The sequence below is a fragment of the Emydura macquarii genome, unplaced genomic scaffold (assembly GCF_026122565.2).
Source record: "Emydura macquarii macquarii isolate MOO-44397 ecotype Brisbane River unplaced genomic scaffold, CSIRO-AGI_Emac_v2 contig_1348, whole genome shotgun sequence".
NCBI classification, from domain to species: Eukaryota; Metazoa; Chordata; order Testudines; family Chelidae; genus Emydura; species Emydura macquarii.
This window is the reverse complement of record NW_027131485.1, coordinates 1,718,286-1,731,167: the sequence shown is the minus strand read 5'-3', so window position 1 is coordinate 1,731,167 and position 12,882 is coordinate 1,718,286. Positions and strand designations below refer to the sequence as shown.

The following is a 12,882-nucleotide window of genomic DNA, read 5'->3' as shown; positions in this document are numbered from 1 at the left end:
CAGCCACAGAGCTGCTTTTCTACACAGAACCCCAGACGCAGGAAAGCTCCAGAGAGGAAGGGGCTCTCCCCCTCCCCGCCTAACTCCCAATGTATTAATGAAGAGAGAGAAGTATGGCTATGTAGAGCTTCATTTGCATATGCTTTCTACCCAGAATTCCTCCAGTGACAATTCGGGAGTCACAGTCACTGTATGCAAACTCAGAGTTGTGTAGTGCAACTGACAGAACAGGGGAAAAAATTACTTATGTCATGAGAAGGAGTCCGTTGCCAGTGGCAGAAGGGTCCCATATTTCCATCCCACTGAGAATCCTGTGCTGTTGGAGAAGACTCTTTTTGATGGTAGATAACAGACAGCTCTTCAGTGCAGTGCAAGGTGGAGAGGAATCTTGTCTGAAGCTGCAGAGGACAGCAGCAGAGCAGAGTGAACTCTGGAGAAGCCACTCCAACCCAGCCATTAAATAAAGCTGAAATCATTACAGCTGGGTTAGGTGGAGCCACCTCAGGGCAAACCAGGCAGCACTTCCCAAGGGAGCGGAGACAGGTCTGAGTGCACCTCACGAATCAGACTACACTACCCACTGATCCAAACCATGAGCAGGGTTTAACAGATGGCAAAGGGTAAAGTGACATGGTAAGGGGACAGTTGCCCATTGGATGTTCAAAGCAGCAGGCAGGGAACAGAGTTATTGGACTATTGTCAAAATTATCATGGGGGAGTGTTTTATTTATCATTCCTATAATTATGCTGTTGTGTTTTCCCAAGATGATGCTGTGTTCCCTTTTCCCCCAATGCATTTGCCCTTGTTCCATACCCAGACTCAGTGCTTGTGAATGGGAAAATAGTGCCTATTAAGGGCTGCCAAGGAAGGTATTTAATGATCTGAGAAATTCTGGGTATGGGCAGGAGCCAGTCTTTGTTTGTTACCTAAGTGTTCCTCTCAAAGCTCTCTGAACCCAGCTCTTGTTGCTGCCAACACCTGGGAGAAGGGTTACATAGAGGATAACAGTTTACTACTGCAACAAACTATTTGAGTTGTGCCGTTGTCATAGGCGGCAGTGGTCTGTCTGTGATTTTGCCCTGAAGGTTAAGGGTTCGGTCCCCACTGACAATCCTTGATGAGAGGGTCATTACACGACAATGGAAAAATCATGATCTGAAACTGAATTAATCACATCAGCAGCATCTGACCACAGTGCCAAGATGTCAATTCTAACCCCACAATCACAAGTACATCCTTCCTCTTCCAGCAGTTCAGCCCTACTGAGCTGTGTTCTTTTTAGAACTCACAAGCTCAGCAGAACCTTAGGTCAGAACCTGAATAAGAGATCTAGGAAAACCCAGGTGCTGAAGGAAGTGGTGTTGGTGAATGAGTAGGTGGCACTTTTCAAACAGCACTAATCTAATATTCCAGAATAATCATAGTGGATACTATGCTGTAGGAGATGTCTTTCAAAGAAGAGGTAAAATTGAGATCCTGATCATTTGTGATCATCAAAGAGGGTGGGAAGGGTCCTAACCTCAGTGTCCTTGCCAAATTCCTACAGATGCTCTTATAGGTGCTGGTGCTAGGCTGGAAGGCCAAGTTAACAGAATTTCAAGTCTGTAGGTTTTTCATTCAGTCCAATTAATGATACATCCCCCTTTTTGTTATTGCTAATGATCAAGTTTGCCTTGTTTCTGAAAGTCCATTAGACAGAACACAAAACAGGCTCCAATCAGTTCACTGGTTTCGCTAGCTAACAAACTCCCAAACGGCAGAAATATCAGCTATTTAAAGAAAGTGGATTTTATTATTAAAGCCTCTTACTCCTCTGGGGGTTTGCTTACAGAGAGACTATTACTGAACAAACCTTTCAGAAACAGCACGTTCAGCAAGTAGGGAGGAATGGGTGAAGAGCCCATACTGAAACCACACAGCCAGGAGTATTCTCAACATTCCTGTTTAACCTTGTACTTTGAGCTATTGCGATTCAAGGATGGCACTCACCCCTGTGCAAAGCACAAGGCCTGTGCACCACTCGAGCCTTCAAAGCAGGGCCTAAGGAGACTTCAGTGGTATTGGTCCATTGGATGAAGTGAATTTCACCCATAATGGGGGAACCTGGGGTCATTAGCTCAGTAACTTACCAACTCAGACATCAGAAAGACAGAAGAGTATCTTCAAACTTTTAGGTTTTGACAGAAAAGACTGAACCCCCAAAGTGCAGGCGAGATGTGATTAGGGAAATATCTATCTGGTAAAGCAAGGAAAGTCCTCATGAATTACAAGAGCCGTCACTTCAAAAACCCAGTGAGGAATCATGCATCACCAGGATCCTACAATTATACCTCCACACAACTGACCAGAGATTCTAAGAGCTCTGAAGCAACCAGAAGAATCTTGAATAAAGCAAGTACTACTTCATTACTCTAGAGCAGCAGACTTCCCAACAATGCCACTGGGATCCGAGAATGTAAATACTAAATTATAACTATCAACTCTACTATACTACAGCCAGATTCCTGATGGAAACATAGTACTAAGACAACAATGCAACAACTCTGTTGCATTATAGTGAAGCGTCTAAGGGTGGACATGAAGCACTAGGCAAGACTGAATGATCATGGCCATATTTTTACAAGGTTGACCTTCAGGAGCATCATCTGAGCTAGAACCACCATACAGCTCTGGGACAAAGTTACCCTTTCCACATGTCATAGCTGCCATTCCTATGGGGAACCAGGAGCCCAGCATAAGAAGAAACAGAAAGGCTCTCTCTGCTTTGGAAACTACTCAAGTGCTTTGCATTGCTGCATGAAAATCCTTAACCCCATGTCAGTTGTGATTGTCTTCAATGAGAAAATGTAAACTGTCCTGCTGAAATCAAATGGTACTGCCAAGTTCCATAAAACTTTAATGTTAATGGTCCCAACAGCAGGTTCATTTGTGTAATGGGACTTTTAAACAGACAGTTTATTTCTTTTTAATTTGAGAAGAATGTACTGTTTGATCCCATGTGCTTGGATGGATTTTTTAAAACAGAAATAAACCAGTACAATCGAATTACAGAGCCTCCTCTTTTAACCTAATTAAAGTAGTGCTGATACACCAGCATGTGAAAGTGCAGCATGCTGATCCTCTCCGTGTCATACGTGATTTATTAATATTCACCTATTTAAGGTTCCAATGTTTCCATGTCTCTATTTGTTCCACCCTCAGTAATATACAACATATGTTTTTGATTTTGCCAGTGTCTTGTATACTGAGCATGAATTTCCAGAGATGGAATATGAAGCAGATGCAACAAAGCCAGCAGAGGGAATTCTGCAAGGGACTATTCATTTAATCTGCTAAAAGAGGAGTCAGAAATAGATGTTGTTTCCGTTCCTTTGAGATTAGTGTACACCAGCTCCACAGGGAATAGAGAGGGGTACAGAAGCAGAGCTCTCATCTAGGAATAGCACTAGGGTAGATATATTCTCAGAATCGTTGTATTTCTTTCCCTTCCCCTAAAAAAGAATTTACCCTAAGAGCTATGCTCCACATCTAGGTACGATGTAAGCGGGGAGGTAGGAAGGGGAGAGAGAAGAGAGGAAAAACAGTCACCCTTCCTACAAGACATAGCTTTTTCCACTTCCCATGAATCCAACTTCCTGAAGGAACAGAAATCCAAGGGAAAGTACAAAATCATACCCCTAAATCAAAGGATAAAGACAGGAGAAAGTGTGTGCAGGGTAAAGATTCCTTCTTTACATTTTCCTTTAAGTATCTCTCTCTCTAGATACATGTTTCTAGTCCACTAATCAGCATGGCATTTAGGTAATGGTACACCAGGGTATCATAAACAACACTCTGTTTCAGATCCAATGCACATGATTGAAGAGTTAACTTTTCTCTTAAGGTGATCAGCGTTCATGACGCTGTTCTAGTGGTAATGGTGATATTGGATCCTCCTCTCTTTACCATTCTCCCTTGTCTTCTGACTCATGCTGTTCATTCCCCCTGTTTCAAATTACAATATTCTTGTATTGGATTTCTACAGCACAACAAACAACTTGCTTAACTGATCAATCCTATCATTTTTGCTCTACTCATGTAGACCTTTATTTGTGTCATAGGCACTGTTACAGATATTGTTAATTCTTCCTTGACTTCTTGAATTTGCCCATCTAAAATTAAATATGTGTTGGATATTCCAGGTATAAAGAAGACAAGTTAAATATTTAAACCATGAGGAACTTTTTCAAATTTCCATCCACTCTTTCCCCTTTTATCCAAATTGGTATATTATCTGATCTGAGATCAATTTTTACTGTATCTTTATAACCACATTCATCCTTTTCAATTCAATTTTAGCACTGATAGTTCACTAAACTGCCTTACTACAAGTCTGTTAAGATCACATTGTTTCTAAGTTGAATACCCAGATAGTCATCTGTCTTGATTTTGCTAGAATTGTATAAGCAACTAGGACTTGTATAAGATATTATGGAGATTTGCTGTCATCTAAATTAGTTTTAAAACCAAAGCCTTGCATTCGCATGGATGTTGACCTGCCTCACTGATCATTCCCTTTTCTGCACCTTGTGGCTGAAAAATAAAAAAACCCTGTCCTTCTACAGCCATCTCCCTCACGAGTGATCTACAGGGTTCTATACTAGCTTCAGTTTTATTTATATCTGCAGCAGCTTAGTGCTCTAATTCTTATCGATTTAGCTGCCAGCTATTTGTAGATGATCTGGAGACTTTATCTGTCTCTTTGAACCTTCACCTTTATCACTCTTGTTATCCTGGTGATATTCTTAACTGCATATTTGATCAAATTTCATTATTAAATATGGATATTTTATATCTTAACCCTAATGCCCAACTACCCACCATGGATCTCGTACTACCCACAGACTAAAACGTGGAAGTATCTTTCTTTTAGGTCTCAAATGGTATTTCACTGAAATATCAAATTCAAGATAAGGCTTGTGGGCTCCTCCATTTACTAAATGTTTCTAATCTATGGATTTCTGCTGCCATAACCCTAGTGCGCACTGGTTCTTTCTCAGCTCAGTTTCTGTAATGGTCTTTTGTGTGTCTTTCAGTTCAGAATTGTTATAGAAAACTGTTCACTTCAGTTTCTCTATTCCCGTTTCTTTTATGTTTCTTCCTTAGTTAACTGTCCAAGTTACCCCTAAAGATACAAATACGGTCACCATTTTGACATTTAAGGCACTTCACATTGTTACACCCTCATCATACCCATTCATCTTTCTGTGTTCTCTCTCTATCCCTCTCCCATCATTTTCTTAATTCCTTCTGTTGTGGCACCCAGTGGTTCTAATTTTTATTTTGTTAGTTACATTTCCAAATATGCTTTGCTTCCCACCCTGCTAAGCAACAATTCTGACTCCCCTACTTGTTCCCTTTAATCTTCCAGAGGGTAAAAAAGAATCCTATCCAAATCAGCAGTCTGGAAGCCCTGGAAGCCATGCTGCCTTTTGAAGAGAAAAGCCAGAAATGCCCAGAGAGCTTCTGGAAAATGAAAACACGGGCACACTTGTTTGATACCCAAACACCAACATCACTTCCCTCAGAGATTAAATGGTGGAAAAAGTCTAGACTCAAATGCCACCTGCTATAAAAAGAGCCAAAGTGAGCTGGAGATCAAGGATCACAGCCACTATTTGGATAACATCCCTGAGCCAGATAATTCTGTGATGAGAACAAGAGGATACGAGGAAGGGGAAACAAAGTCAGGAATTTTAAAAAAAAAAACTTCCTGCAAAAAATACTTGGGTTTATGTCTCAGCAAGGAAAAAAGGCAATCAGACCATGCAACTAACTGTCAACCCAATATGCCCACCAACAGCATTAAACTAAATCGCCACACATATGAAGGTTCTGAGCTGGAACTACAAATTTAGGGAGCTATAGATCCTGATGAACACACTGAATGATCACCTTATATACGAGCAAGTCCTAGAGAAAGCTATTCAAGATATCAGGGTACTAATTTATTTCAAAACTCCTGCGTTGATATAATCAAAACAAAACAAAACAAAACTTGCAGAAAAATGCGTTTAAAAAAATAAAAGTTTCTTAATCCTGACATATAAACTGCTGACCATCCTGCACCACATGCCATGCAACTCCTCTTCAGAAAGTCAAACACCCATAATGGGAACACAAACACACACAAAAAGCAAATAAAGAAAAATAAATAACTGAAAGGAAGTGGGAGAAAAAAATCCAAGTTCCATTATAATTATACAACTCAATGATGGGGGTAATTTCTCTTAAATCAGAAAATAAATTCTAGGTTCAATTTCCCTGAAGGATATAAAATATTAGAGCATTTTTTATGGCTTAATCATAAACGCATTTCTCCAGCCACTACTGGCCATGTCTAATTAAGGTGAAGTATGTTAATGATACAGCAACACAGCCCAGAGACGTCTTCAGTTGCAATATTAATTGCATTTAGGGAAAGAAGCGTGAATTGTGCTTATACAAGCTAATTAGTATGCATTTGCTAATTAATACTGGAAAGTCAAACTGCCTTTGTCTTGTCAACTGCAATTAGCTGAAGGTGTTTCATTTCTTTCTTTCCAGTAGTAAACTGATTTTTAGCAGAGAAATAATTGAATCATGTGCTGCAATACACTATGCCAGTTAGCTCAGCATGTCTATTACTGTTTCTGATACAGTGTATTTTGGATCAAGCTAGCACACTGTCAGTGAACTGCACATGCCACCACTCTTCTAGAAGTCCCTGGGCCCATGTGACTCCCTGAAACAGGGCCCCTCTCCTCCTGGCAGGGTAGAGCATGCAGTCATCTAGTCCAGCCCACTCTCCCAGTGCACTAATGCTGCAGAGGCTTTCATTTTAAATATCAGTATGTCCAGAATGAGTTATTTACCATGGGCCCACAGTAGCATAACTGCAAACACCCACTCAAACCCATTGGTGAGATAAAATCTGTTATACCACTGAACTCAGATCACATCATTTCATCTCCACCACTGCAGGGAGGATGGGAGAACTATCAGCACTCATTAAGGTGGTTGCAGAAATGTCATGTGCACAGCAACTTATCCCAATCAGCAGCCCAAAGACCCACTGGACTGTGTGATAGTACTTGACAGGTGTTTATGCCATTTTACTTACAGCTATAGATTAAGCCCATGCACAGACTAGTTGGTGAAAAGCAATATCCACATCTGTGAGAACACAGGGTAAGAAGCAGCTTTTTTGTATCTTCCCAGCCACAGAAGCTTAGCATCAAACTAAGAAGAAGTAGATTACAGGTAAATAACGGGGAGGGGGACAAAAGGGAAGTGGAGACATAAGGAATCCAAATCAGGGAAACAATTGCTGAAGTGTCAAATTTAAAATGAGTCTGAAAACAAAGCCACCCAGGTGAGCCATTAATTTGGAGAAACATGCCAGGAAAGAACATTTGTTCAGTATGAGGGAGTGCAATGGGGGTGATGCTACAATCCTTAGAGCCTTCAGGTGATTTGAAGTGGAATGGCAGCATCCAAAGGGAACATTACCACGTTACCCGTAAAGAAATAAAAGGAGTGATACATCCCTCTCCAAGAGGGATACATCCCTCTCCTTGTATAAGTGAAATGAAGGAAAGCATCATGAAAGCCAACTTCCAGTGCTGAAGGGAAGAAGCTACAATAAGTCAGTTTCTCTCAAATGGGATATGAGGATGAGAGAGAGAAAACAGTCTGCATGCCATGCTATGGAACAATTTTCTTAGGTCTACTGAATGAAACTCACCAATCTAAATCAAGTCCTTATTTCAGCACTTTGCAAACCGTACTCCAAACTACCACAGTCTAGACTAAGCCAGAAGTCAGGAGCTTCTTTGTACTAGTCTGGCATAGGCTCTGTGAAGACAACCACAAGACCTCCAGCGTTCTGTTAAATTAAAGCTCCCAGGAGTATACACTGGGCAGTGCTTACTCCTGTATACCCTTCCTCAACAATAGTACACAACAGCTTTTCAAACGTAAACACCAGAAATTAAACATTACCAACCTCATCTGCTAGCACCCTTAGTGCTCCAAACTGTCTATGGGAGATACACCACTGAAAATTGGAGCCATCAGAGTAATTTCTGAAATGCTTATGAAAACCACACCAAACTTTGAAGATGCAACAATTTTCTACTCGTATGTCCAGCGAGCACAGCCCCAGCGCTAAGTGCATGGAATTTAAAACTGAGAGACCATGTAATTTAGAGACTAGATGATAAACGGATGAATACCGTCTTCTCTGGAGATCTCAGCTCAAATCTGATTCAAGTCACTGTGAAATTGACTAAACCTTCAAAAAGATCTGTCTACATCACACAGCCGCTACACAGTTTGACACAACTGACGGTCTGTTTATGGAAAGCCCAATGCTGGAACAGCAATACAGCCAGAGGCATTGACAGAGATGTAGCAACTCATTCTGAGAATAGCAGGAGTGTTGAAGATCAGAACCAATGTGCATTAGCAGAGTTGTGTGGAGGCCCAAAGGAAGATAACAGAAGTGTGGGTTAAGAGTTGGGTTTCAGACTACAGGTTTCGTCAGCATCTGCTTAATGTTGCCAGTGCTACATGTTCATTTTCATGAGTGATAAAATTCACTCCATTTAACATAAAACAATACTATATCGTTTTATCTTTTTGTTCTGGACTATGGGGTTTCTCTGTGATAAAAAAAAGGATATGTCTGAAGCTTTGTGACTTGTTCATTTGCATACCACAAGGACTTGAATGGTTAAATGTGATGTCTTATCCATTCCTGAATATGAAGGATCATATATTTTAAAGCAACTGAATTGTGTACTAGCCCACTTCCCCCAGTTTTCTGGCCCATGTGTTGTTTCCTGTAGGTTAGAGTCAACAGAATAGACAAGTACAGCCAAAAAACAAATAATAAAAAAAAGTTTGCAGAGTATTCTGTCATACCTCAGACTAACTTTAGCCACCCAAGGAAAGTATCTGATTCATTATGAAGTAAAATTCTTATTTTCCTTCTAGAACTGCTAATGAATAGAAGGCAAATTGCCAAGAAGAGTACAGGATTTCAAAGGAAAAGCACCATCGAGTAATCTCAGAGAGTGCAGGGTTTGTACCCAGTAGATATGGAGACTAATAAGGGACCAGACTTGTGATATTCATTAATGGGATGGACACACTCTCCCCTTTGCAAGATTCATGGCCTGTTCACATCTGGAATTTGGGATGCACATTGTTAAAAGGCATTCAAAGTTGCACATCACTTTTTCACCACTGTAAAACAAGGAGTAAAAAAGGAACAACACATACCATATCTGCTCTTTGCTTCTGGGTCCCCACTTCTTCCAAAACTTGGGATAGCTGAGCCTTCAAGACAATAAAAATCAGAACAATGTTTTTAGCCACTATGATCTTTGTACAGTAATACCATTAATTATTACGGCTTGCCACCACTGAGTGCCCAGCACTCCAGTTTTGGGAAATGTGGACTGAGATAAGTAGCACCTAAACACCACAGGGCCCATCTGATTGCTTCTGCTTGGATGATGTATTAAAAGTTTGAGGTTTTCAGTCTCTCTCTTTTATTTGATTAACCCCCCATATTTATGCACTTTTTTCTCTGTTTTTCTGATGCTGGTGAAAGATGTTGGATTTATAGCCTTAAAGATGAAATGTCGTTAGCTATATATAAAACAAATACAAAACTGTCTGCATCTGAGCTAGCTTCCCCCTTCCACCCTGGTAATATGCCTCTAATCCAAAATTATCTGCTTCTAGAGATGTGCAGCTGGTCAGTTTCCGGGCCCATTCTATCTTTGACTTCTCTAACAAGACTGCCAAAGATGGTACCAACTGTAGTTCAAACACCAAGAATCTAGCCAGAGAGGGACCAGAGGTAATCATCATCATGTAATGAATGAAACTCCCCATAAGAAAAAAGTTAGAAATGCCTAAAAACAGCATGAACATATCTAATTATATTATACTGTAGAGTGCCTCCCATAATACAGGCACAGGATGTATTGTGACATACAGGACTGTTATTATTTATTTGTATTAATGTAGTAAATAAAGGCTACAATCAAAATCAGTGCCTCATTATGAGAAAAAGTCCATGCCCCAAAAAGCTTACAATCTCCAGGCACATAGAAGACAAAGGGTAGGTGGGGAAACAAAGGCACATGGAATCAAAGAGACAGGAAGTGACTTGCCCATGGTCACACAGGAGGTCACTGGCAAAACTGGGGACAGACCCAGCTCTCCTAAGCCCTGGACCATGTTGCCATATTGCCTCTCATGGCAATGCATATATTGAAGACTATTCAAAGATTTTTTTCCAGTCTGCAGGCAGAGGAATTCAAAAGCTCCTGCCTTCCTCAAGTGGAATTTGGGACTAAACAGAGGTATGTTCAGAAACTCCTGTATAAAAACCCCCATGGAAAAATGCTCTGGTACAGTCGTGGAGGTGGCTTGGGTTCTCTCAAAGAGACGGTAGCATGGTGAATATTTTGGGGCTAATGAATTCTTGTTGCAAAGCAGGCTTACAGTTTTCCTGGGAGAAGCTCTCTCAAAGAAACCCTAAACTGGTGCCATCACAGAGGAATGGGTTCCCGCAGAAGAAAGTTGTAAGCCAATCTTGGTTCGCAGCTGGCATCTTTTCTGAGTTAGAGATACACTTGCACAGTTTTGTAGAAATAGTGAACCCATCCCAGAGGAGGACCTTTAGTAGGATCTTGTGATTCTTGGGTGATGATGGGCCTTTATGAAAGAAAATGCTAGAGGAAACTGGTATTGTAGAATTAGATCACATGCAATACTTTGTCGTCAGTTCTATCAGCCTCTTCTGTTCCATGACACCGTGCTAGCCTCCAATCAGATAGTCTCAATGGAGGAAAGCAAAACATATTTAAACAGTCTAAACAACCCAATGTGAACTAAAATTTTTCATACAAGCTAATTCATCTAATTTCAGGCAGATATTAATTAAACCTTCCAGAGTCTCTATAATGACCTCTCTACACCACATAATATGGGTTTTATGAGCACTATATCCAAAAGAGATGAACAGGAAGCAGTTCATGACAATAAAGTGAAAAATATTAAGCTACAAAAATCTCATCACACTGAAATAAAAGCAAACAAAAAAATTACAGTCTCAAAGTTCGACATAAAATGTGTAGTTCAATTCCACAAACAAACAAACATACATTGCAATTAGATAAAGCCCAAGTCTGCCTCAGCCCGGAACTCAGTGGAAGCTCCAAGAAAGTTACAGGTTCTGGCTGTGCAAACCCTGTAATGATGCCATGTTACTAAAGGAAGAGACACTCATACAAGATGAATGTGGTTTTAACATAAACCTGGGACCTGGTGTGGGAAAATGAAATACACTCATTAAACACTACAGGAGATGCCAGCCCTGTGTAGATATAGAGAGCAAGCACAAGCAAGAGGGAAGCAAAAATGAAATTACCACAAGAATACTGAAATGTCAGGAAACTGTTTGTAAATTCACAGACACCTGGGACAGATTTTTTCTCCACAAATATTTAATCAGGTAGAATTATATCACCAGGTTGGGGCCACAAAAGAAGTCACATTGAGAAGAATAAGAGAAAAAATATTCCCAGCAATTGCATTTGCAAAGACATTTTTCAGATGCTGGAATAGCCTTTGCAATACCCAGTTGGATGGAATGAACACACTGAATAGAAAATAAATCAACTTTCCAACATCTCTGATGGACTCAGATCTGCATGAAGAGGGTTTTAACCATCAGGCGAGGACTATTTGACCATTCTGAGCTAGACACAAAAAAATGATTAAGGTTACATATTAGTTTACTCTACAATTACATCTAATACTGGTTCTGGTGAGGGTCTATCTTGGACTAAGGAAAAGTCAAATAGACCAGAGAGTGCTAAAAAGTAATCCATGAACAGACTGAAATGCCCAGATGCAAGGGAACTTCACTAAGGCTAGTGTGACCTTACACTGATTGAGACAGGGGTGTGATGTTGAAAGTTGCTAACCCAAGAGAACTCTAAATCTAACTTGGAGAAGCATATTAGGAAAGTTAACTATATTTACCACAAACCCTGCTAAACATTTTAACAAGTGTGTGTTTCACAGGATACTTTCAACCATCCCTATATTTTCAAAATAAGGAATTTGTCCCCACCCCAAAGTAGAATTAGTAATAGAGGAGAACAAGCTATAGGTGCTTAGCACATTTACAAACTGCCTTTTACTTAGCATTCGCACTGTAACTCTCCCCTACCACAACAAATACATATCCTTTTCCCCATTTCTTTCAAGTTTCAAATTTGATGTACACAATTGCTGAGGCTAATATTAAGCTCCTGCAATCTGGCCAGGGGAGGAGGAGCTATCCAAGATGCAAAAGGTGAGACCTATACACCTTCCAAAACTAAGATGCAGGGCAGAGTGTGGTCCCTGAAGCAAAGAACAGCATACAAAATCCCCGATTCACCAGAAATTACGACGTACATGCACAGTTTCGATAGAAACAAAAAGATTTAATAGGATCCAAATTCTTGTCTACAAGGCGAGTTACTGTGCAGCGCACCAAGCTGTGAATCTATAGGGCACCAGCTTCAGCCTGCCACGTACTTTCACTGTGCTGTAGCAGTGTCCACCTGGGACATTACTGTATGTCAAGCTGGTGCACTGTAAATTCACACCCTGACTTGCTGTGCAGTAATTTGCTGTGTATATGAGCCATCCATCCCTTCCAAGTACTTGAGTATAGTACCTGTGCAAAGTACTTTCTCTAAACTTTGATTTATTGACATAAATTTCCATAATGAGAAATGAGCACTGGTGAAGAGTTCCATACTGGAAACTCAGAAAAGTGAAGTCGT

The 12,882-nt window shown here is 40.5% G+C and overlaps 1 protein-coding gene across 7 annotated transcripts in view; it reads right to left on the bottom strand.

Moving 5' to 3' along the window:
• Positions 1-12,882, bottom strand: part of MAD1L1 (mitotic arrest deficient 1 like 1) — a 493,546-nt gene that overhangs the window by 221,299 nt on the left and 259,365 nt on the right. For all 7 annotated transcript variants that reach the window (XM_067550858.1, XM_067550856.1, XM_067550860.1 and 4 more), the window contains one exon: positions 9,308-9,364. In XM_067550858.1, coding sequence (XP_067406959.1) covers positions 9,308-9,364 — 57 coding nt within the window. The remainder of the gene's footprint in view (positions 1-9,307; positions 9,365-12,882) is intronic.